Genomic DNA, 26,582 nt, shown 5'->3' with positions numbered 1-26,582 from the left:
CAGATGAGATCTTCCTGCAGAATGTGGAAACGATGCCATATGAAAGAATTCATGTTCCATTCATTTTAATATGATCTTTCCAAGTCCATTGGAGTCCTAATCAATTTGCAAATAGGTGGTTTTGTAATAAGTATCTTGTTCCCTTTCACACAGATAAACACAACCACCCATGAAACAAGTGTGAAAAAGTTGTGAAATTTACCAAATGCCATTTACTTATTAAAATGTTAGCACAGACCACGAGGGGACCATGTACTAGGTAATATGTTATGCACATATATCCTTATTATACTGAGATATGCAAACATACATAAATGCATAAATATATGTACACCCCAAGTAGCATTCAGCCTGAGCTCTTCACCATAAGTGAATACATAGAAAGTTATAAAATTACTTGTTTAGATGTAAAATTCTGCTGCCTGTATTGACAGAGTGAGGTACCCCATACTTTCATCTTGTAAATTTGCTGGTAAACTAGGAGTAAAATAATTACTGAAAGCAGCTGTGTCTATTGTTTGTATAAATTCTGATAAACCTGTTTTTCCACATCACTTGGAGACAAGCGGAATGAAAACAGTGATCAGTATAAATTAAAAAGGACTAGTAAGGACTGGGGAGACAGCTCAGCAGTCTAAATGCATGCTTGGCAAGTGCAAGGACCCAGGGTTTGAGCCCTGGGTGTGCTGTGCTGACCACTGAAACCAGGTGTGGTAGTATATTTCTGTAATCCTAGAGCTGGGGAGGCTGAGACAGGAAGATCACTACAAGTCTGAGCTGCATAGTGAGACCCTGAATCAATTAATTAATTAATTAATTAATTAAAAGAAAAGAATGGCATGGGGGTTGTTCAAGTGACTGGAAAGATAATAAATCAGAATGAGAGCAAAATCTCCCCGGAAAGGATATGAAAGAAAGTCTTCCTTTCAAGCTAGCTCAAGTTTTGCAAATCAAAATAATCAGCATGGCTCAGATGGCAGTCATTTTGCCTTGAAAAGAATGTGAGAAGTGAAAGTTTAGAAATGTCAAGTGACCAAACAAGTATGTGCAGAAATTAACTTTTTTTATTATATATCATATAATGTAGTAGTAAAGTTTGTTTGAAGTGCATGAATAAAAAGTTAGTGAAATTACAGGAGGAACAATCTATATAGCAATAATAGGTGCATTCCCTGTGCATCTGAAAGAAAAAAAAAAAAGAGTTTTCACTCATTTTGGCCTAAAACTTAGTGTTCAGGTTCCCAGGATTCTGACATCAGAACCCGGATAACGCTGATTAGAACCATAGGGGCTTTACAATAAAAGCTAAAATATTGACCATATGATGGCAAAAAGTCTTATTTTGTGGTTAACTTATTCTCTTCTAGCTACTCTCTGATGAAGTTGGTGGCGCTGTAGAGGAGGACCGCCGCCTCCTGGATGAGGACCGGGACCGCTCAGCATTGTAGGTGACATGCTTGTCATAGTTGTCCATCTGAGCCTCGATGAAATCTCTCTGCTGCTGTCGGATGGTCTGGCTGAGGAGCCCAGGGAGGGCATGGATGCTACCAATCAAAGTCTCTAATTTTGTTTCTAGGGTAACAATCCTCTTCTCAAAGTCTTCACTCCTTTCATTTAAGTCAGAAATCATGTCATACATGATGTTCTGGGTCTGGAAAACAATTAACAAAATAGGATTTGACAAAACAGGATTGACAGGTGGGCCAGGAAGACATTAACCTTATTTCTACTATATACCCTTTAGAATATGTGACCAACATCCCCTCATTCAAAATTGCCAAGCCTGAGAGCAGTTCAGGCCTGCGGTCATATTAAGCATGACACTAAAGAATAACTGGAAACAGTATCTGGCCTCCCTTATGGACTCCTGAAGTAAAATCACTTTTCTAAATTATAGTTCTAAGTGGTCTGTTTTACCTTTTTACAAAAAATACTCAATTTCTTTGCTCATTTAACTCAGAAATGAGGAGCCTACTCTAAGTGAGAGGTTATCTTTGTACTTCATACACATGTGCTCTCAGGTGATGCACTAAATACTTATTGCCAACATGATTATATAGTATATTCAGAGATACACATAAAGATGGATATAATGTAGATGTTTCAGCCGATACTAGGTCCAAAGCATAATTTTCAGAGATTAAAGTTGAGGCTACAGTAAGGAGCATAGATAATTTGTCAAACAAACAGGTTAAACAGATGCAACTGAGAACTCCCTCTTTCAAAACATTTGTTTTAAAAGGCTGCACATTTACCTACATGCTATTTTAGAATTGGCTCAATAGGATGCAATACTTTGACTATTGATTAAATATTTCTGTGTTGAAAATGGATTTTACTTGGGGAGGTACAACCAAAAATCAGATGAATCTTATGCATATGTCAGGAGAACTAGAAGATGATTAATGTACTTTTCAAAACATGGTATGACTGTTAAATAACAAAAATGAAAACCACAAAAAGTTTAATTTTGGGGAAAGGAACAAGCTTTATTTTAAGATCCAATTTCTGGGGTCTTTTAAGAAATTTCAGTCATACGTTCTTCTGATTTTGCCTGAAATATGTAAAAAATGTGGTAAGTTTTATTTAGGCTGGAACTTTGCAGTCAGATCAGAGCTCCACTTTTGTTCTCAGGAATGAGACTTCAGAATCCCAAAGCTATTGTCTCAATTCACGTACGTTTTTGTGGCAATTTCAATTCACTGAAATCAGGGAAGCCCTGAGAATAGGATGAGGATTGAATAATGTATATAAGCAAGAGTATTTTACGAAGAGCTTTTCAAAGACTTAAGAAAGAACATCAATTTTAGTGTGTTCTCTTTGGCTTGATAATTAACTTAGTTTAGGACAGGCTCCTCCCACAGAATGAGCAGCAGCAACCCTACCAGACCCGTCCTCAAGTGCTGAGCATCTCCAACTCACCTTTGCCAGATCCACCAAGGTATTTGCTTGGTCATTCAGTTTCCTCTGCTCCATTTTTACACTTCGTAATCTAAAAGACAGAGTCTGAAGTCAAGAACGTTCTCTTCTTTCTTTGGCTACCTTATGCCTTCCAAAAAGCATGCACAAAATTAACAAGGGCAAATAACTGCATGGATAATGCCTTGAATATCACGGGTAAATTCCATACTAGTTATGTGTCTGCTACAATGAGAAGCATGCTTCCCCAACACCGCAGAAAGGAAAGGGGAGACAGCAAGAGATGAGATGTCCTTAGGACAACTGTTCACGAGGTCAGTTGGATTCAAAAAGGCTCATACGGACTTCACCATATGAGCAAAGCCAAAACATTCCTTTAAAGCTCCAGTATCATGACAAATAGACATAGGAAGAAATATGCAAAGCAATAGGAATTTCATCAATGTTGGAGCAATGAGCACCTTCCTATGCCTACGTGACTAGATACAGGTATTAACCCTGTTTAGTCTGAAATGAATTGGGTTAGGTATTTGAACCTGATGAAAACACAGTGATAAGTGAGATTCTTGTTAACAAAAGCAAAACTTTTATTCAACCAGCAGCAAGGTTACTCAAAACATATAATTCTCTTATTCTTCATAGTATTTCACTTGACTTTCATATTGTTATTGAATTTGAAGGGGAGCCGGTCTATTTCTTTGGGAGAATCTCTCAATTTTTATTGCAGTTAAAAGTCGGAAAACAACTAAAATATTTGATGGATAGACTGTCTATATGTGACGTTACTTTTAGCTTCTTTAAATATCATTGTATATACCTGACTGACCACCAACAAGCTAATGTTTAAAATACCAGTCTTTCCAAATAAGAGCTTTCACTGTTCCTTAACTGATTTCATTATCCCAATAAATATTTATTATTCAGTGCTTGCTATGTTTGAGACCTTAAGATTTTTTTTCCAGGAAGAAAAGTGATTTATCATTCTTTAAGCCAAAATTTAAACCTTGCTTCAAAAGAGAAATCAGTTCTTCTAAACTACTTAATGAAAAAAAGGAGAAAAAAAATCCTTGCTAACCTTATTTTTTGCCCTGATCAATCACTCTATAAAGTTTTGTTGTGATTATGGAGAGACTATCTTATTGTTTTCCAATTTAAATTATAGTAATTATATGCAAAAAAATAAAAACTCGCTGGGCAAGATTTTACTGCCAGGGAGAATTCTGTAACAGATGTTCCTGTTGCTCAGTGATCATTCTGCAACTAGGATTCCAATATGTCATCCAGTCTGCTCTACAGCGAAGATGCTTTTCTTCTGTCAGTATGAGTTTAACTGACACCTACCTACAACACGATCTTTAACAATCTAAAACAATTTCAACTTATAACTCCTTGTGACTATGTTGTTATTAGAACACTTGGAACAAAGTTAACCACTGCAATATTTATGCTATAATAGAGATAAATTTGTAAAAGAAATTCACAAACATATACTTAAGTCTGTCCTATTGTTGAGAAGTGTTTCTCCTGACATGGACTAGAGTTTCAATGCTCGAGGTCTACTTTTTAAAAGCAAGCAAAAAAAAAAAAAAAAAAAAAAAAAAAAAAAAAAACCAAACGTCTATGGTTATGACAGAGAAGTATATTAGAAAAAGTGGTCATCAGATAGAGGCTTCATTTTCATTGGTTCTCATTTGTATCAAAGTTTCTACAGGTATGAAGTGAAATATCTTTTGGGAGTTCTGGATCTGTACTAACAGAGATATGTTAGTTGACTTTAAGTGACACTCAGGTAAGATATTAAATAATTCTCAGAGAGACAGTTATTCTCTGATTTCTCTTCTAAGTCTTGATTTTTGGAAAAATGTCTCAGACTGGTCCTATCCTCCCTCTGTCTTCTGATACATACTATTTTGCCTTTATAAAAAGAGTAGAGGGAAAGATCTCAGCTCAAAGCTTTCTATAAGCTATAGCATTCTAGCTGTGGCTAGAATTCAAGTATTTCAACTGCCAAATATAATACCTTCATTTTTACTTTTCTTTGATATGAATGATATCTGTTATTTTTAAAATGGGATTTTTTTTTGTGTGTAGCTAGTGCTAAGGGATTGAAACCAGGTCTCACATACTTGTAGGCAGTCGCTGAGTTATAAATCCAGCCTTCTGATAGAAATTCATATCAATTTTTTAAAGAAAAATGTAGGCAGCAAGAGCATGACTGGAGTTTGGGATGCTGCAGTGATGCCTCCAAACGTCTGCGAGTACAGAGGAAATCCTGAGCTCCGCAGAGCAGGTAGCTGGTGGACGGCGACTCTGCGTGAAGTGGAGGCTGCATCTTAAAACAACAGGGCCTGCTTCACTTTCCTGGGATTACTAACTTAAGTAGAATTCTGCCCATTTTAGTTTTTACTAATGTGGAAAGCTGACATGGAACACTCCTATTTGACTAGAATTCCCTGTACTTCAAATCATCCTATCCTGTCTGCTTCTTATACAGCCTCTCATGTAGGCGATCACACAGAAACAGTCTGCTTCAGTTGCAGCTGCCAGAATAAAAGGTAACGTGCAGGTGTGTAATACACTTTTTTTTTTGGCCCCATAAAAAGAATAAGAAACATGTTGATTTCTTCCTTGTGAACTTCACTTATCACAGGAAAATATCATGATTTTGGATCACATTTCCATAGCAGCAGACTACTAAAATTCACAAATAAAGGATCCGCTGGGTACATGCAGCCAGTAGAAAATTCTGCAAATGTTGAAAGGAGCGGCTCACGCAACTTACTTCCGAGCTCTATTTTCATTTTGTTGAAATAAAAAGACAAAACAAAAGAAAAGAAACTGTAAAATACTCTGGAACAGAATAATAGAATGTGGTGTTCAGTTGTGCACAGGGGGCTCGATTCATTAGCTGGAAGATCCTGTTAGGGTTCTGCAGGATTTTGATATATTGGCCAAAGAGAAACAGTATTTAAATTCTCCACCATCTTTCTTCATTGCTACTATGCTCTGCCCACCTGAAAGCACTTGGCTTCCTCTTGTTACTAGAGTTTAGAAAGAAGAACATTCAAGTAAGCAATAGGAAACATTTTTGCCTAGTGTATGGTTCAAAGGACAATGTTCTAAATAATAGTATCATAAAGGTGTTTTTGGGGGTGATACATATTTTCCAATTGGAGCTTATTAAGGAGTCCTCTGTCATACAAGTCAGGTACAGTGGATTCCTTGGCTCTGACAAGTTCATGTTGATTGATGAGTACACAGTTGAGACAGAAAAATGATAAACTTAAAGTTAAAGCCACTATCAGGAAAAGGTTTGAATGTTAGAGAGAGAGAGAGAGATCACTTCAGGGTACTACATGATAATTCAAAAAGATAGACCCGTGATTGCAAAGAGGACATTAGGTCATAATCCACCAGAGCCTAGGAAGGTCATGTCCCGGGTAGAAGGCCAGTTTGGAAGAGAGAAAGCATTCAGCAAGAAAGCAGCTGGCTGAAGGGCAGAGAGCTGCTGAAAAACCTCTTAGGACAGGTTAGAGACTAGGAGAGGTCAGGAGAGCTCAGTCAAATGATTATAATTTTTTTTTCAACTACTTAGTCTGATTCCACCTAGTGCTGACAGATGAGGCTGAATTCTCACTGGCTCTGAAAGAGTGGGCGGGGAAGGGCTTGGCCTGAGGAATCGAGCCCTGTGTGCTTTCCTCTGACTTCACTCCCCAACTTCAAACATTGAATTAAAATCAAAGGTATTATGCATGATTTGAATATCTATCCAAACCCGGCCCAAAATGAACTTACTCAGCTTACTCAGTCATACTTTTGCACAAAGTATGCATGTTCCCCGGCATCATGGGGAGCCTAGTAACCACCAGACTAATTTACAAATCAATTCAGAGCATATTAGAGTTGCTTGAAGCTCATCTACCTTAGATGTGCACACTGCTAAGAAGAAACAGAAGGAGAAATGTCTGACAGCAGCAGCAGCAGAACCACAGAGCGCGTCCTCTGTCCACAGGTGAACTGCCAAAGAGCTCTGCACAGGTGCCTCCAGGCACCACCCTAAAGATCACATCAGTGTGCCTTGCGGGACAGCTTCCTTCAGGCCAGATCTTAAAATTGGCTTCCCTGAAGACTTTTTTCCTAATATTTTATGGTAAGCATTTTTCAGATTTACACAGTACAATTGAAAGACTTTTCTATTGAATACTAAAAAACATCTTCCCTCTAGCTTTTTTTCTGAATGTGAACATACAACTTGCAGCTTATGGTGAGATAATAAAAACACATGATTTATACATGGATACTGAGCTATATTGCAAATACTGTGACAGCATGTTTTGAGATTTGTTGCTATTTGAAAATGTATCAAATATATTAAAGGCAAATTACATATACATTTATAGGTTATACTGACAGAAAACAAAATCCTAGAGGAAAGGGGACGTGTTGTTGCTGCATACAGAGCAACTACATGTGCTCACAAACTTCCCCCTGGGACACACACATCTTCTCTTACTCAAGGTGTTCTTTTTAATATACTCAAAATAGGTTGGTATCAAAGTATCAAAAATACAAAGAAACAATTTCTCCCTGGCATGCCATGAGTACCTCTGTATCAACATTAGGGTTATATTAACTGAATGTTCAAAGACTATGGTTTTAGGACAGTGTTGCCAGGGGACTTCCATGGGGAAAAAGCCTGCCCCTCAGTAAGGACAGGACTCAGGTACATAGAGGAACACACAGCATCTCTTTGGGGTCTCATTCTCTCAAGTCTAATTTCCAGAATCTAGGTATCTCGTCAAGAGTTCTAGGGGGTGGTCCTGGGTTAGAAAGTCGCTGAACTCCAGATCAAACACACTGCTTTTTTTCTCTGACTTTAGAAGAGTATTATCTCAAAATTCTCACAATGTCTTTTCCTTACAAGGAAGGGATTTGCTTCCTCACAAGGCATAATTGTGTGTGTTGATTCAAGTCACAGAGCTGAAGGAGAGCTCAGGAACCTGTGTTGGTGGCAGCGAGGGAGCTGTGTGCAATTAGCTGTGAGCAGTTATGAGAACCTGATAGTCTGCCACATGCACATACTCTCTTTTGACTTTAAATCTCAAAATACTTGCTCTATTTTCATTCTGCAGGTAGCAATTTCTACAAAAAATGCACATAACTATAGGTACATTCTTCTTTCTAGGGATACCAATTTAAGCAGGGCAACTAGATGGACAGGTGAAATGGTAGAGTTTGATAAAAGGCTAGTGATTTTTCATAGGATGCTAGTGATATAATCTTGCATGTGAATTATTCAAGGATCAAAGTAAAAATTACAGCTTCACAGTTCTCTTGTCTGTTGTGCTAGCTGACGCCGGGAAGGCAAGTATCATTCATGGCCAAAAAGACTTAGTATTTACCCACCTTTCCATCATTACTGTTAGGTTCATGAGGAGAGCCACTTTCTCTGAGCCCAAGTGTACTCTTCCCCATACAGAAGTGACATTAAGTTAAAGCAACTCTGCGTGATATCACAGTTAATACCCACTTGAATAATACTTACTGTGAAAATGCTGCCAACCGGGAGGAAAAAGACCCTGTGTTTCCAAGTTATTGACTCTTACGAGGTAAGAGATTTTTGCCTTAAACAATCTATTACAATTACATTAAGAAAGAGATGGCATGAAGAACTTAAATGAATTGAATAATGGTGATCTGGAGAAAGTCAAAATAATAATAAGAGTAGAAGGACTATAGGAACCGTAAACTCTATAATGAGCATGAGCAGAGAGACAACCCCAAAGTTTGTAATTAAGAACTCACTGAATATTGTTAAGACAATTATATACTCTATAGTCATTTAAAGAAGTTAAACGGTCTAGTAAAAAATTCAGATGCATACAGGAAGCTAATTTTTCTCAATGTTTTGAAGTACAAAAGCTAAAAGCAAGCTGAATGTCCTAGAGCAGACTATATAAATATATTAAGAAAAACAATTTTTATAAAGTATTGACTCTACAGACAGAAACTGAGGAGACACTTTGATTAATAAATGAATATTCCATTAAATGAGTTTTAATCATAAAAACTATAATTTTTTTCCTCAGAATTTTAATGATGGAGCTATTAAACTGCCAGAGAACATCTTCTGGTAACAATGTTTTCTCTTTTGCTCTCTCATGAAAGAACAACTACCAATGCAAGAGTCAGAAAGGTTAAAAAAAAAACAGGATACAAATGAAAGCTGGTACTTACTGATGAATAGCTTGCAAGAATTTTCGCTGATGTTTTCGTACTTTTGCATGGTCTATCTTTTTTACTAGCTTTGTATTTTTGTAAATTAGCCATGTTTCCCTGAGTACATTGGCAGCTGCATTTTTCACCTGTTTAGGAAACAAGCAAACAGAAATAAATTTGATCAACTTCAGAGCAAACTTCTTCACAACTTTGTTGGAGATAATATTCTTCATCCCTAGGATTATGGAAAACTGGAGCTCTAATGAGTAAAGGCATGTTTTTCTTGAACGTGAACCATTTTTAGAAGTAGATGTCCAGGAACATTTGTACTGAAGTAATAGGGAGATACTAGTACCACTGATTTTTTTAAAAATAATTTCATTGAGAAATAGCAATGAGACAGTTTCAAAACTGATCACTAGCACAATTTCAGTAATTAATATTTTGCATATTGTTGTCTTAGTGGTTATTCATTGTATAAGATGCAGACATGATATCCTGTCCACAAACATTATTAGAACAAATCTCTCTATGCATTGAATTAAGAGAACACAGCTGTATATCTATCCTATTTTGAATATACAGATACAAAATGCTCATTCATTTGTATCCCCTTTTTTTAGTTTTGTCAGAGATGTGTATTCCATTGTCATTTAAATATTGTAAGTGTGTGAGTTCAGCATAATATTCCAATATAGTCCAGTAGTCCATAATAGTAGTGAGTTATCCATAGGACTGGCAATGTCAGAAGTTGTTTACTTGAGTCTTTTGCAGCTCAGCATATTAATATGGCTTTACTTTTTATATTTCATTTTTATAGTTTTCTATTGGATGGTTAAGACCAAGATAAAGCACTGATTTTATTCTGTACTAAATTCAACTACTTTCTATGTCTGTCTTTCTTCCTTCCACCTCTCCTCTCCTCCCCTCTCTCCTCCCCTCCCCTCCCGTCTCCCCTCCCTTTTCCTCCCTTCTCCCTCCTCTCCATCTCTTCTTGTCTCCTCTCCATGTTCTGCTATTTCAGACTTGCACTGCAACTGTTCTCTCCATATTCCTCATTTCTCTGGAGAAGGCCAAGGGCACTCTTGGCCTTTGGAAGTTTGCTAGGTATTTCTGGCTGTGCACTATGTAAGGGCACGTTTCCACTGCTGAATGGCTCAATACATTCAGTGCTTAGAGCCTCCCACAATGACTTAGCAGTTTGTATGCTTGTTTACACAGTTTAATTAGCTGACAAAGATTCTATATTACTCAGATTTTGTAGGAAAATTAAATATACTCCAATGCAAATTGATGGATAAATGTAAAGGACGATAGCATTATAGAAACACTATGGAGACCTCTGGCACCTGATGGAAGACTTGACTGTATTAGGAAATCATTTCCTTTCTTGAATAAGCTGATAGAATCCTTGTCAAGAATAGATTTTATCTTTTTCTTGCTCACATGCAGGGACCAGTGACCCAGAGCTTTTTACCTGGGCTTACTACTCACTACCTATTTTACAAACTTCATCTACTTAATTGCTTTGAATAATAAAGGATATTTCAAAGAGAGCTATAGGCTAGTAGAACACTAAAGGGAGAAAAATAAACTTCTAGAATAGGCAGTGAAGTTGAGAAGACTGAAATATGAGCTGAGATTTATAAAAGCATTCTGATTTCTTGACTTTGTACTAACCAATTTAGTTTGAAGTGACTAGCTAATCTCTTAGGACTTTCGTTTAACATAAGAAAATTTGAAACAATGATTACTAAAGTCTTCTTATTCCTTGAATTTAAATAAGAGTCTCAAAATTATACTAAAACTATGAGGCCAAATTTGTGTTTATACTTTTTTCCCCCACTTTTTCAAAGAAAACTTTAGGTTTGGTGACTAATGGTCCTGAAACATTCTTTTGAGTGAGACTATCACTACAATCTATTTTAAGAAAATAATTGGTTTCCTGTGAGTCAAACTGCTTTTAGGAGTCACTAGTTCATAATGCACTTCCTCTGGATGTCTATTAGACTGTGCATGGAACCCTTCCTCTAACCAGTGGGAAAGTGATAGAAACAGAGGCTAACCACCAGTGGTGCATGAAAGTAACACCATCACCCTCCACTGTGAAGCTGAAGAGACTCTTCATAACTTCTTGGCTTCATATTTACACTATGGAAACACCTTCCTCAAACAGCAGCGAAGAAGACCTCCACCTCCTCTCATCCTTTCACAGTAAAGGAATGGGTGGGGGTAGTGCACATCCCTAAGTTTTCAAGACCCTTACTTCACAGGAGGAATGGAAAAAACTAGCCATCAGTCCTTGGGGTGGGGAGGTCCCTTCCTTGCTAAGAATCAGAAACTTGTAACTCCGCAGAAGTCTAGAGGACTACCAAGGAGCTCTGATGGATACCCTCTGCCTAATTTTATATCTCCGAGGTACAGAGAAGGAAGCTAGACCCAATGCTGGCCAAGAAGCTGGAGAAAGAAGAAAAAATCTTGGGTAAGAACGAATGAAACAGACCTACAGAAAAGTGAACAGGACTTGATTTTGGATGGATTCCTATCTAAATATCAAATCCCAAATCACTTCTAAAGCCTATAAACTTTGAAAAAGGTGATTCTGCTCTTCTTTGATGCATTTTAAATGGCTGTTTCTTTCTCTTGTGATGGTGGAGAATGGGGAACAGGGAACCTCAATCGGAGTCAGTGGTGCGTGTGATGCCCTTGAGGCCTAGGATTGTAGGATTTTTATTCACTAAGTACCCAGTGCAGCTGGCAGGCTTAAATTAATTAACTATCTAAAAATGAAATCCCTATAGTTCCTTTAAAAAAAACTTAAATTTGTGAATTTATTTTAAATATTTATTTTCTAACTCTCTAAACACAGGGATAAAGCCTTTAAAGCATCACATTTAATGTCTACTTTTCAACAAGCAAGCCACAAAATAGTATGTGCCAGAACTGAAAGCAAAACAAAACATCTGCCTGTTACTCAGATATTTTACTAGTGGTAGATCAGCTTGTTCATCTTAGGTTGAAACGAACAAGTCAGAGAGACAGTAAAACGGCAGGGTCCAGAGTGTCTTTGTGTCTTTCAGGTTTGTGCAATGGGTAAGTGTACACGAAAATGATAAGAAAACTTCCAGGAACAATTGGGAGAAAATCAGACCTGTATGTTCTTCATCTTTTAGATGACAGGGAATTTGAATTGAGGGGAAAGTTTCCTTCATTTCCTCAGGTAACAATTTAATTGTGTAACCAGAGGACTGCTCACTCGGCTTCCCTGGACAAGATCATGTCACTAATCATTGTGCTTTCCTACTACCGAGCTGATATTAGATAAATAACTGTCATGTTAATTGGGTACTATAACATGTAAAATTCATACATAGGAATCTGTAATCTTGGAATCCATATCAGCCAAAGGACACTTATCACATGAACATGCAGACTGAAAGAAAAGACCTGGGCCCTAAATGGATCAGAACATTTCATGTGTGAATTCAACCTATGTATTGCATCTCGATCACTTGCTAGAAATGGTGATGATTGCTATGAAGGAATTTCTAGATACACCTGAAAAAGAGCACACCGCCGGTGTGCTCTGCATTCCACGTCTTAGCCAAGAGGAAACAATAACGTTAGAGAAAATGAATGAAGTCAAATCTCTCTGAAATACAACTGATTTCCTTTTCTTCAAAAATAAAAGGATTGGGAAGCTAGCTCCATAGAATGCTGGCCTGAACAAAACACTAAGTTCAATGCCCAATATTGAAAAACATAAATAAATAAGGAGAGTGACAGGTAATATCTTTGAGACGTTTGATTAAAGACACTCATCTTTCCTTCTGACTGTCTTGTACTTCACCCCAACATACACCAAACAAAAGGAAAAGAATGCCATTCCCAGCGTTCAACTCTTATAAAAATCTGCTAGACAGTTTTTGAAAGGCATATTAATAATCAGGTATTTAGGATGACAACTAAAGGGCACACAACAACTCAAGTTATCTGCAAAAGTACTTACCCAGATGCTGAAATAAGGCTCATAGGAGCAAAGACCATGATATGTTGCATTCCTGTCTCATAGGTAATTATAAGAGAATACAACTATAACTGGTAAAATAACAATATTTTTAGGGATAACAGGAGCTTATGAACCACCAGAAAACTTAAAGCAGACTATTGGTTGAAACTGTTTTGTACAAACTTCTATGATGCAGGTAATGGCAGCATTGTTCAAAAGACTTTTTTATTAAAAATTTCCCTTTATTAAAAACTTTTCTTTCTCCTCTCTCCTCAGAGGTTTCCCCATAACAGTCACTCTTAGCTAATTCAAGAGAAGCATGACAGGACACCATCTACGCTTGCTGCTGGAAGGCTGTGGATGTGCTCTGTTCCATCTCTTCTCCATCCAAACAGGTACCTGGGGGATGTTGTGATTGTGGAATGGGCAAAGGCAAGTAATGTTTTCCTTTTGTGTTGGTTCTCATTGGGCCATGTGGTCAAAGATGGTACAAAGTACTTCGAGTAAATGGTCTAGGATTTGGGGGGTCAGAGAGGGGTCAGAGGAAGAAAGAATTAAGATGTGTTGTGCACCTAAGCCAGCTCCCCATGAGGAATGTAATCATCATGAATTACAAATATGTACTCATAAAAATAAAAATAAAATAAAAATTATTTAAAAACAGGAAGCACAAGAGGCCTGCAGAAATAAGATGGCATAGTCATACAGTAATATTCTTATTATGGATCTTCTTGCTAAACTTAACAGACTGAAAACATGCTCAGTGGGCATTAATATGCACAATTATCCTGCCTGGTACATTTATCTAGCAATTTTAAAGATTGTGTCAGGGTGCTCAGAACTGTTTATTTTCAAGCTTTTTTCCACCATGGAGGTATTCTGAAAGAAACTAATTGGTTCAGACAAGGAAAACAGTACAAATTTTCAAAAGACATAGAATGGTAAACACATTGGCTCTATAAGATGATAAACTGCAAATGTACCATACAGCTGGTCCTGTCCTGGTACGTTAGGGTTCAAGTTTTGGTATTATACTTTCATTTGAAATCTTTAGCTTAATCTGGAGATAGGTATCATGTTGACCAACTTTGAATTGTGTTGGGTCAAATAAAAATAACACAGAACAACTTTCCCCAATGCTGAGCAGTATGAGGAGTGTGTTTTACTTTCAATATGTAGTATTTTATTTTTGAAAATAATATTTCATTAGATTAATGTAGTCATGCAGAGAAATGATTTCTACATAAAATTGCTCCCCTGAAAGTTTGTACATGGTGAATAATTTTTCATGAAAATTGTTTCATTCAGTAAAGACATAAACTTGAAAGGGTACATTTGTTCCAGGGAGAATACCTATTTTTTTAATGTTCGTATATTTTTCCCTTTGGATCATATTCATACTTCAAAATGTCAACCATTGGAAAAAAATATTTTCTATGTTGTAATTAGGGAATAGTTATATTTTTTTCTATAGTACCTTGAATTTGTAATCTGTTGTCTTACTATGTTTTAATCTCTCATGTTAGCAAATAAATATTGCTTTTAATTCCTTATTTGCTCTTGATGTTTTTCAAAAATCACTCATAAATAATCACTAAGCATGCTTATTTTAAAAATACAGTGATCCATTTAGAATTTCCATAAATAACCAAATAGACTCAGGTTCCAAGTAAATAATACTCATTAAGTGGATGGCTTTGTATAAAATAATGAAGACAGGACTATAAAAGGGCTGTTATTTTCATATATTGTGCTCAACGCCATAATGGAATGGTTGTCATAAAAACCAGAAGTGTATGTTTTATTCTAACACCATTTCAATGTTTATAGTTAGAAACCTCTTGCCTATGAAAATTGATCTGACAGAGTCAGGTGTGGTGGCGCATAGAGGAGGATCGAAATTTTGAGCCTAATCTGGACAACTCAGTGAGACACTATTTCACAAAAAACAAAACAAAACAATGGCTGGGATATAGCTCAGTGTGATGGCCCTGGGGATAGAACCCAGGACTGTTAGCCTGATTTGGTTCCTGGAAAGAATCAAGTTAAAAGAAATAATGCAAAGCAGCTTGACTTTTAAGAAGTAATAATGAGGTGATAGAATTAAGAAAGTATGACAGGTATTATGCAGAATGTGAGTTCTGAAACTAGAACGGTACTGAAAAAAGCCTTCTATAACTTCTCTCCAGGCTGCATAAATACAGAAATTTGTCTACATACACAAAATTTATAAGAAAAAAGCTGCAACATCAGAAAAATTGGTTAGCTTAGAGAAGGAGTTCCATTCAGAAAAATTAAAGGAAGGTCATCTAGATCTACAGACCTAGATCCTAGATCCAGAGTCCTGTGCAACATGCCTGACAAGGGCTTGTAGAGCAACATGAATAACACAAGTGTATTTTTCTGCCAAGCAAGATAATCAGAGCTTTCATATGATTTCCTGAGTGGCCAGTACTGTAAAAGCTTTAAAATCCTTTGAGTCCTAGAATATAAAAGTATACTTTAGCTGTAAATCTTCAGCAATAGAACCCTTACCATACTATTTATACAGTGCATGTTGTTAAGTAAATACATATTGTTTCAAGGAAGAAAGATATTACAATAAATTCTTTTCAGTTAAGAATACATGTTAAGAAAAACTAGCATGTATATTGTTAGGTAGTTACTCAACCAATGTATTTCCTGAACGAGCTCACTGGAAACAGGCTGATAATACTTTCAGATGTCATTGAAAGAGCTCAATTACTCATGCAGTTGTTATTTCATGATATTTAAAAAGATAGCTAATTCTACTTTTCTTTAAACCCCAGCAATATTGTGTCTAAAAAGTGTGAATTTTAAGACTGACCTAATACACAGCATAAAGTTTCCTTCTGGTTTGTAACTTTCTTTCATGGATGTGCTTTAGTAGCAATATGAGGTAAAGAGATGGAAAGGAATCTTTCTTATTTTGACTGTCTTGGCAACTAATGTGGGCAAATATTTTCCTCCTTTATTTTCATCATAAGGGGATTTACTTAGGTGAGCAAAAGCCAACTATGCTGATAAACATCTAATACATAGGACAGTCCCAAACCAGTGTTATCTAGGCAAAAATGTCACTAATGCCAATTGAGAGGCTGTGGAATACAGTAAGACATTATAAAATGCACCAGATATGTCTCTCAAAAATTAAGATATGAACTACCAGTATTCTAAACTAACATTTAAAATCAAGATAAAACTAAAACCTTGCTTATGAAACACGAGGAAATCTATCTACACATGTTGAATTGGATTTCCTATTTGTGATTCTGTTACAATTTCTTTAAGACTTAGAGGAAAACATTTGGGCTCTATGATATCTTAGAGTATTTTTCTGCCTATCATAAGTGTTGCATTAATTTAATTTCTCAATACTTAATCTTAATAAAAGTGCATGGAGAACTCAATCAACTTTATAGAGCTGCTCTTTTGATATAATGAAATACACAGAACATGTGCTACAACTTTTGGACAATAGTGGACTCAATCTCATACGTGTGTATATTCATTTTTGAAAAAAAGGAAGAAACCCAGCTTGCTGTCCAGCTTATTTACTTCTCTCAGTTATAAATGTTCCAGCTTTGAAAATGGCAGTAGGAGGAGTTGAAAAAAAAATACGGAGGAAAAACGACATTCTGAAGCCATAAATCCAAGACACAACCATGGCAGCTGCGACTGAGAGGCTTCAATCACCTGACACAAATGTGGCGCTAAGCACTGCAGTGAATTCTCATCTAGCATCTGGTAGGCAAGGCTAAGCACTAGCAAGGCCACTGGAGCTGCAGTTTTCCACTCCATAAACATTTATTTGAAAAGGACCACTCCACATCACTAGCCATCCATGAAATGCAAATTAAAGCAACACTGAGATACCATCTCACCCCAGAAAGAATGGCTATCATAAAGAAATCAACAACAAATGGTGGAGAGGCCGTGGGGAAAAAGGAACCCTTCTCCACTGCTGGTGGGAGTGTAGACTGGTGCAACCAGTATGGAAATCAGTGTGGAGACTTCTTAAACAGCTAGGACTGGAAATCCCATTCAAACCAGCTATCCCTACTGGGAATTTTTCCAGAAGAACGGAAAACATCATATCATAGTGATATATGTGCACCTATGTTTATAGCAGTACAATTTGTGATAGCCAAATCTTGGAAGCAACCAAGATGCGTGTCACTTGAGGAATGGATGTAAAAGATGTGGTATTTTTTATAAAATGGAGTATTACTCAGCTATAAAGAATCATAAACTCGAAGACTTCATATATAAGTGGATGCCACATGAAGGTATACTCATAAGTGAAAAGGACTACTCTATTAGGAAGTATTTGTCAAATTAAACAAGATTTTTTTTTTTTTTTTTTTTTCGAGGGAGAGAGCATCTTGTTGTGCTGTCCTGGGTTTCTTCTAGATGTTCCCATGTCAGGCTTCCAAGGTACCTGGGTCTATTGGCAAATGGCACTGTGCCAAATAAACATGATCTATTTTACAGATACAAAGTCAAAAAGTGAGTGAAAACACTAAAGTTGGAACTCTGCTTGAAAATTATTGATTCCTTTATAAGTAATCAAATGATGTATTTTGTTATTATCCATGACAGCCTACTTGAGACCATGATGATGGATATAAAATAATTTTCAGTTATGTATTTTAGTATTACAAAATTGATTATCACACGACACATCTTGAGCAGTGCCTGGCAAGAGTCATCGGCTGTTCACACACGATCACCACTGTGCCTGTCAGAATCACACAGTGACAGTCTACCTGCTTTGGCATTTTCAGCACTTTCTGGCATCCTCATGGCAAAGCCTGTCTCTGCCCCTAACTTGAGCCTCTATAATTTAGGGCTTTTTAAAAATTTACTTTTTTGACCCCTGTCTTTTGAGCAGTGACTTGTTCACAGGAACTCTGTATAATCTTCAATTACCTTCCCATAAAATTTCTATTCAACAGGGACAGTGTGTTCTCTTTTTAATCATTTTTATGCATATTTATGCAGCTCAGACTCATAGGGATCCTCCTGTGTCAGCCTCCCCAGCACTGGGATTACAGGCATGTGCCACCATGCCTAGTTTCAGGGCCGGCACTGCATGTGGTACTGGAGATCAAACTTGTGTCCTTGCACTTGCCAGGCAGGCACTTAGATTGCCGAGCTATCTCCCCAGCCCAACGGTGTGTTCTTGTATTACAATATCGGCTATTTCTTTGCATGCTATACTTACATGTGAAGTATGTGCCAAATAAACATGATCTATTTGTCTAGATTTGTGTGAGCTACTTCTATCCAAATACCTGGGTTATCTGTTTCCTTCCTGACCTAAAGAATAATCTATTCTGTGATTCCAAGGATGTCTCAGCCATGTCATTTTAACCCTCCACCCCTTTTTGGTATCAATACTTGAACTCACAACCTTGTGCTTGCCTGGCAGGCACTGTGCTGCTGAGCTACATGCCCAGCCATTTCAGCTTCTGATGTCAAAACTAAAACTGTATTTCTAAATACTGAAGTATAGGCCATGGTATTCCCCTTGAGGATACCCGGATATTAACTTACTCTTTTAGTCAGCTGAGTATCCATCATGAAATTGTGCACATGCTTTTCTGCTTTGGTAAGTTCTAGCTTTCTTGCCACAACAGCTACCACCAGGGCTGTGCAACCTGCACCCTGAAAACAAGGAAAAAAGAAAAGCCCAGCATGTTACTTTGTCTTTGTCAGATTAGAAAATGTTTTGTACCAAGTATCTTGTTTCTCAATATCAAAAAACTGTGCTCTTCAGTGTAGCCCCTCAGCAATGTGCTTACGAAGTCTAGTTTACCTATTTCAAGCAATGAGGTATGAAACTGAATGTAGCATTTTTATTATAAGGAACAAATAGCAAAAAAAGCAACTTGTTGAATTTCTAGAGATTTCTTTCAAACCACAGCAAATCCCTAATATATTTACAATTATAAATTAGCCTAGATGTATGAAAGATAACTAAATCTTTTTTTCTACAAAGAATTATGCTCAATCTTTAGAGATGAGGTCAGTCAACTGCAGTGTACCAGGAACACAGGGGGTGAACTTCCTTGAGCGACACCCTGCTTCAGACTGTTCATGGGGCATAACAGAATAGGGTCACGGGGACACCGCAGTGCTTTGGACCTGCACAACAGTGCCATGTGCTTGGTTGAGGATAACTACACTCACATTTAGAAGTTAATGAGCAGTAGGAATGGCATAAATTTTTAAGAAACCAACAGCATTCCTTTTTGAAAGACAGGTCATTTAGCTGATGTTTTGGAAAAAGAGTTGCAGCGCTGTGTGGTGACCCTCATATTGTAGTTCTACCTTTCTGTCATCAAAGAGTCAAGGTCTTTGCTGGAAGACCAGTGACTGCACACACGGTCACAAGGTGCTGCCATAGGCACCTCATACCAAGATTACGCTGCTATGAGGTGCTGTGAAAGGGGAGTTGCATCTTCTGGCAGAATCTCAGCTGGGAGAGGAGAGAAGAGCACAGAGAAGGCCAAGGCAGCCTCAGAAGACTGGTCACAGAGAAGAAAAGGCCAGGTCCCAGGCAGGAGCCCGTGGGAGAAAAGCACACCGAATAAGAAGTTAGCATACTATGGATCTTTCAGGAAAGCTGAATCTCTCTCCGACACTTTACAGTGGTATCCCTGCTGTTACTTAGCCAAAGAAACAGCATGCTAATAGGATAAATAGCCCAGTGAGACTCAAATTCCCATGAAATAAGATGGTTTTCATGATTACAAATATATATTTTAAAAATCACTAGATAAAATAGCAACTTAGTATTCCAAATGTAGTGTTCAACAACTAAATATCCAATATGGAAGGTTAGTAATTAAAAATGATGATTGCTATGCTAACTTTATGTCTAAATATTTAAAGATAGACTCACATTAAGATATATAACATATGTCTTTTGATATAACATAAGCTAAGTTAGAAAACTCCATGCAGAATACATTTGCAATTTCACTTCTAAAGACTGACATTGGAGAAAGACAAACAAAACAAACACTAGAAAAAATTACCTGTGAAAACAGGTTATTCCTCAGAATGATGGTGAGAATCTGTGCTCCAGTTTGTTCTTTGTGCTTTCCTGGAGGCTACATCATCTACAATCTATGCATTATTGCTCATATAAATGATTATAAATTTAAAAGTAATAATTTATGCGTTCATATTTAACTTGCGTGTCTTTACACTAACCTTAAATTCAACCTAGGGAAGTGATCTTTCTTCATGAGTCATATTTTTATTATATAATCAATTATACAGTACTTTTATTTTTATTTGAATCTAGTGTGATTTGGCTAGTCAGTGGTGGAATAAACAATGAATTTTCATACCTGTTGTATGAGTATTCCAATACTTCTAGCAGCAGGGAGCTGACTGAGGAGAAAAGAAAACTAATATATACTACCCTGTCCTCCTCCAGCCTAATTCCAATCATGGAGATAGGTGATTAATGATAATAGAAGGTTTAAATGTATTTCCAGTGAATTTGAATATCCCTCTCACCTAGCTGTATGAAAAAGTATCAGTATCCTCAGAATATTAAGTGCTACTAATCATATGATTAGAGAAGGAGGCTAGAAGGTGTTTAGATACTATCTGGTTCAATCTTCTGAATTTACAGATGAGGCAAATAAAGCAGAGTTAAGTGTTTAGTTAGGACCCTTGGTTAGCACTTGTATCATTAACCACCCTGTATCTTATCTTATGATATCTACAGCTACAGGATCACATTTTTTAAATTTGTGGTCATTTCCACATCCATGGTGCACTGTGAGACACCGTATTTTAAAACAAGAAATTCAAGTTCACCTTATGTCTTGTGATTGGCTCTTATCTATAAATATTTAAACATTGAGCAATATGGTTAATTATCAAAATAAATCAACACTTTTTTAAATACAAGGTGCAACTTTTAAATCAGTAGTTCTGAATCTTGACTAGAAATTAGAATCACTTGGTAATATATAAGAATCCCAATGCTGTGTGCCCAACCTAGTAAATCCTAATCTCTGAGATAAAATCCAGATATTTACTTGTTTTTCTTTTCTTTTCTTTCCTTTCCTTTCTTTTGTTTTCTTTTCTCTTGTTTTGTCCTGTTTTCTTTTTATTTTGTTTTTCTTTTATTTATCTGTTTGAGACAGGGTCTCACTATGCAGTTCAGGCTAGCCTTGAGCTCACTTTGTGGCCCAGGCTGGTCTCGAACTTGCAACAATCCACCTGCCTCAGCCTCTGGAGTACCAGGATTACAGGCAGGTACCACCACACTTGCCAATATTTTTGTTTTTAAAAGCTGTCAAGTTGATTCCAATATAGGGTAACTGCTTTAGATAGAAATGATAAACTCACAAACCTTTTAATACTAAAAGGAGTAAAAAGCTTTCTTATCAGGATTATTTCATGTATGAAGACATTTAAAAAGTGAAAATAAAGGCAGGAGTTGTGATCCTTCATGCCCTTTGCAAACAATAAAAACAAAGTGACTTTAGAACCTGATTCCATGAACGAGGGAGAAGAGTGGCCTTCGAAAGCCTCTACACTCATGTTATGGACCTTCATGCATTCACCATAGCATCCAAATTCTTAGGGCAGATGAATGGGGCAGACTGAATCAGTGACCACCACACTCAAGAGCCTCCTGCCCTTGCCCACTGTACATTAGGGCTTGTGCTTCCCAGATCCAAGACTGCCTGTTGCACAAACACTCCAAATGACCCTTCAGGCAGTGGATTCTGGGAGATTCGAGGCAGGAAGGTTTCTGCAATAAAGACAGAGTTTAAAAATTGGAGGGGCTCCTAGCTGCTAGATAGACCACTACAGGAAGGCAGGTGGCCCCTGTTGAGATCCTTCTGGAAGGAAATCAAACACTTAACAAGAGTGGAAAATCACGGATGTCAAGAGCTTTTGGAAGTAGATTTTTATTTTTGTTTATTCTTGGGCTCCGTTCTCTCTTGCTGCTGGCCCATTTCTTGCTGAGTGTTCTCTCAGCCACACCAAAAGATCTGTGTATTAAAATGAGTACCACTGGTGCAAACTAGAGAAACAAGTGACTCCAACAATTTAGTAACTACTGAAACTATAAACTATATAGGACTTCCTTATTGTTTTCTTTATTAGAGAGAGAGAGAGAGAGAGAGAGAGAGAATAATAAAAATGATACAGAATTTCAAAACCAGATGGTAGGAAATTAACAAAGGTTATTATTATAGTGCATATTGTTATGCTTAAAGTAGTTGCTCCTTAACTGTACCTATCCCTTTAAAATACATCCTCAGAGACACTTAGAAACCTTTATGTTTAAATACAAAGAACTTCAATCCTTATCTTTAAGTCTTAGTTTAATTAAGGTCCAATAACATACCTCTCCAAGTTCTTAATATATCATAAGAGGATTTGATACATATAAGACTTTTCAAAAGAGTAACCTTTTGCCAGGAGGATGTTAAATTCAAACATAGCCTGAGAAATTTAGTGAGTTGGCAAGAACCTGTTTCAAAACAACAAAAAAAAATCACAAAAAAGGATTGGCAGTGCTGCCTACTGTGAAGTTCCTGGGCTCCTGGTATCACACACACACACACACACACACACACACACAGAAGAAGAAGAAGAAGAAGAAGGAGAAGGAGAAGGAGAAGGAGAAGGAGAAGGAGAAGGAGAAGGAGAAGGAGAAGGAGAAGAAGAAGAAGAAGAAGAAGAAGAAGAAGAAGAAGAAGAAGAAGAAGAAGAAGAAGAAGCAGAAACAGAAAAAGTAATCTTTATTATTTAATTTTTAGTTATGCAGAATGAAACTGGCTCAATTCCTAAAGCTTCCCAGGCTCAACTTAAATTCCTGCCAACACATTGGTGGTTGTAGTAACTTAAGCAGTGGCCTAGTGTCACTGTCCACTGTCTATTTCCAAGCCTGTTCAGTTTCATGTGAATAGAGATGAAAATAAGTATGCTTTTACAACATTTTTTTCCAAGGCTTGTCCTCACCACGATCCATGTAGAAACAGTTGGGACTAACATATGTTACTCCCTGGAATTAAGATCCCCTGTATGCCTTTAATAAGATGACTCATATTCCTTTCACCAAAGTTAGAAAATGCATCCTGGCTTCTTCTCTCCCATTTCATTTGTGTCCTCAGGGGAAACGAAAGCAAGTCACTAACCTTACCTCAAGATGCTTAGGGGCCTACAAACCAGGATAAGAAAGGTGTGTTTATGAGGCCAAAAGCAAAGATTAGGGTCTTCCATTGCTAGTTTATCATCTTTCCTTCTCATACAGTATATGTTAAAAGAAAGGGAAAAAAAAGAGAAGGAGAAGGGTGGAGGGAGTTGTACACCTTACCTTAGCAGAGCTAAGTAACAACCCCCCTTGCTGGCACTCCTTACCACAGAGGAGTCAAACTGAGTGAATGACAGCCAGGCAGTATGACATTTCGCTCAGTCTTAACCCCTGGGCCATCTCAGACATTGCAAAATTAAAACACATGTTTCTCTACATGTAATCTGCATTACAGAAGAGAAATAATGAAACATCTTGATGACCAGAATGTGGGAGTCCAGGAGCCTATTTTTCACACTGTTATATCACCTAATGTTTGAAAAATTCCAGAGTGACACTTTTATCTTAATTCACCGAAGTATGTGGATCCCATATTCAAGAATCATTTTGGAAAGCTCCATTGGAATCAAGCTTTAATAACTGGAGTACACAAGCTTATGAAAAAGGAAGATTCTTCCAACAGCATGCTAGGGAAAGGTTTTGATCATTTCCTTATAGAAAAGGTACCTTTTCAAAATTCAACACAATGAAATTTATATATCATTTTTTAAATTCTAGAATCCTCACCATCGTGGAAAATATCTCTGAAAAAAACACTAATTTTCAAAATATTCCAGTCTTCAATTATCCTTCTGTGGGTTGAATAATAATTCCTAAAATTTTAAGCTGTATTTTGATTGACAATTTATTTTTAGTTCAGTTCAAATTGAAGCTTTATGGCCAATTTATTAGACTAAAATTTCTCATCATATAATTTTTAAATATCTTGCCTTCACCTAAAAATTAATAAAACATGCTTAAGATTAACTTTGATATTACCATATCAGTTTGTCCTCCAAAAGCAAAGTAAAATGAATATCTGAAAACATTGCTAGTCTCTGGGGTTAACAGACTGAATATCCAAGAACCATAAGTACCTTTCCTGCAGTTACTTAATATAATTATTCTTTCTTTAACAATATATAAAACCATCAATTCTGTAAAATCAAATTCTATAAAAAACTCAGCTCTAGTATTACAAACCACCAGAATTTTACAAAGCTTCCTCTGGTCATACAAATAATTCCTTGTATCAAAAACATAATACTGGGCTGGAGTGATAGCTTAGTGGTCTAAGTGCCTGCCTGACAAGTATAAGAACCTGGGTTCAATCCCCTGTACCTCCACCCTGGGCTCACTGAGCTGGCCACCAAGGTCAGTGTGGGGATGCATGCCTGAAATCCCAGCTCTGGAAAGGCTAAAATAGGAGGATCACTAAGGAGTCTGAGCTGTGTAGTGACACCCTGTACCAAATACATAAAATTTAAAAAATAATAAAAATAGAAATTAAAAAAAATATTCCTACCTCTGAATTCCTTCAAATCCAAGCTGATATTTGAGGCTGGATAGCACAGTAAATTTCAAATGCCTTCATCATAAGGAAGAAGAGAAAAAGTATGTGGGATTTGAGTACAGTGAGGAAGCCTATGGCCAGGGAAGTCCAAGTTTCCACGATCATGATTTGCTAGTTCCGTAACTTCTTGCATGTTGGGGGCTAGACAGATGGAAGCACTTCAGAGAGCTGGTCATCAACCATGAGGTAGCCTTCAGCTTAAATCGTCTTATTGGAAATGGTCCCAGTATGGCTGCAGGTAGTTTAGGGACAGGAAGGGCAGCTGTGCTAACCAAAAGTGCTGATGGCTTAGAAACATTAGGGAGAGTTATAGAATCAACAAGCTGAGTGTGATGTGGTCACAGCTGCTAGCTGTACCTGTCTGTGCCTAGAAGAAAGCAGCTGCGATGGCTCTAATTACAGCCTCCTGAGGAAAAGCTAAGGTCCAGTTAGGATAGGGCATGGGGATTTAATCTTAGGACTGAAATGACCCATCATTCTTTCCTGTTGCTCAGCATAGAACAGAGACTATTAAAAGAATTTAGAGCTGCATTTTCCTCTCTGGGCCTTTATTTGATGAGATTCAAAGCTTTTTGAAACCCCATAAAGCTTTTTGAAACCCCCCCAAACAACTTCTTCCACATTGTTACCGATATGAAAGACCTATCTGAAGTAGCATAAAATGTAAAACAAAGAACCCTGGAATGTTCTGCTCATTCACAGAAATACACCACCAAGGCATGACTTTGGACTAGGTAAGATTTCCATGTCCAGCAACAGGGGAATAAAACCTCAAATGGAAAGATAGTCTTTAGGGTTCTTTTTAATACTGGTCATTTATCTTCATGACTTCTAGTTAGTTCATTACTGTATGCTGGAATACATTCAGACAAAATTAAAGCCTTCTAACCCTGATGTTAAAAACCACTTAACTAATAAAAGGTATCTTTACCTATGAGGTGTCCTCTAGTGAAATAATCTCATATTTTCACAAGAAAGGGAAAATACATAGCTTTCAGGATGTGTTATATCTATCTGTGTAAATATAAAATGGCAGCTAGGATCAATGCTGAGTAAAACAATTAGCTCATTGTAAAACTGGAGATATCACAAAGGTAGATATCGCAAGGACAAAAAGCTGACCTTATCTGCTCAGCGCCTTCACCAACAAGATGAAAGCCACCTAGAATTCATCTCATTTGTCATCATGGCATCTGTAGCAGAAATCCTTAGTACTTTCTCAAATAGATGAAGCAAAGAAGGAGAATGAGAAAGTAATTGTAGCCTTAATAGTTGTCTCTGTAAGGGTAAGGAGTGCTTTCTCTCTATTAGGGGATTCCATGATCCCATCTTTTTAAAATAACATACAGGAAAGAAGAACAGATCTTTAACCCTTACACTCCAGTTCCTAGTTAAATCTTGGGAAAAGGGCCATTTCCATTTGACTTGTTTGATCTACCATATATAAATAATTTTTAACTTCAGTACTGGAATTGAATCTCATCCCTATGAGGCAAGCACTCTACCACTGAGCTACACACGCAGCCTACCACACTGGAGTTCCTGTTGCAGCATGCCAATCTCTGGGTGCCCTTTACTTCAGAAGTTTCATAATCACCTATGTCAAACATTGTAATCACAACTGAAACATTGTTTACCGAGAGGCTTTGTGAGGTTGTCTTGCATTCACAATTTACATTTCAAGCAAAGGGAGTTTGTCTGTCTGTCTGTCTGTCTGTGTC

General features: G+C 37.1%; 1 protein-coding gene across 2 annotated transcripts in view; it reads right to left on the bottom strand.

Moving 5' to 3' along the window:
* Positions 1-1,042: 1,042 nt before the first annotated feature.
* Kcnn2 (potassium calcium-activated channel subfamily N member 2) overlaps positions 1,043-26,582 on the bottom strand; it is a 164,461-nt gene continuing 138,921 nt past the window's right edge. For both annotated transcript variants that reach the window (XM_023700573.1, XM_004640587.3), the window contains 4 exons: positions 18,728-18,838; positions 9,157-9,284; positions 2,923-2,992; positions 1,043-1,651 (listed from right to left, as the gene is read on the bottom strand). In XM_023700573.1, coding sequence (XP_023556341.1) covers positions 1,364-1,651; positions 2,923-2,992; positions 9,157-9,284; positions 18,728-18,838 — 597 coding nt within the window. In that variant the 3' untranslated portion in view covers positions 1,043-1,363. The remainder of the gene's footprint in view (positions 1,652-2,922; positions 2,993-9,156; positions 9,285-18,727; positions 18,839-26,582) is intronic.

Source organism: Octodon degus, unplaced genomic scaffold, assembly GCF_000260255.1.
Source record: "Octodon degus isolate 3935 unplaced genomic scaffold, OctDeg1.0 scaffold00124, whole genome shotgun sequence".
NCBI lineage: Eukaryota > Metazoa > Chordata > Mammalia > Rodentia > Octodontidae > Octodon > Octodon degus.
Note: the sequence above shows the minus strand (reverse complement) of the source record. Positions and strands in the feature narration are given on the sequence as shown.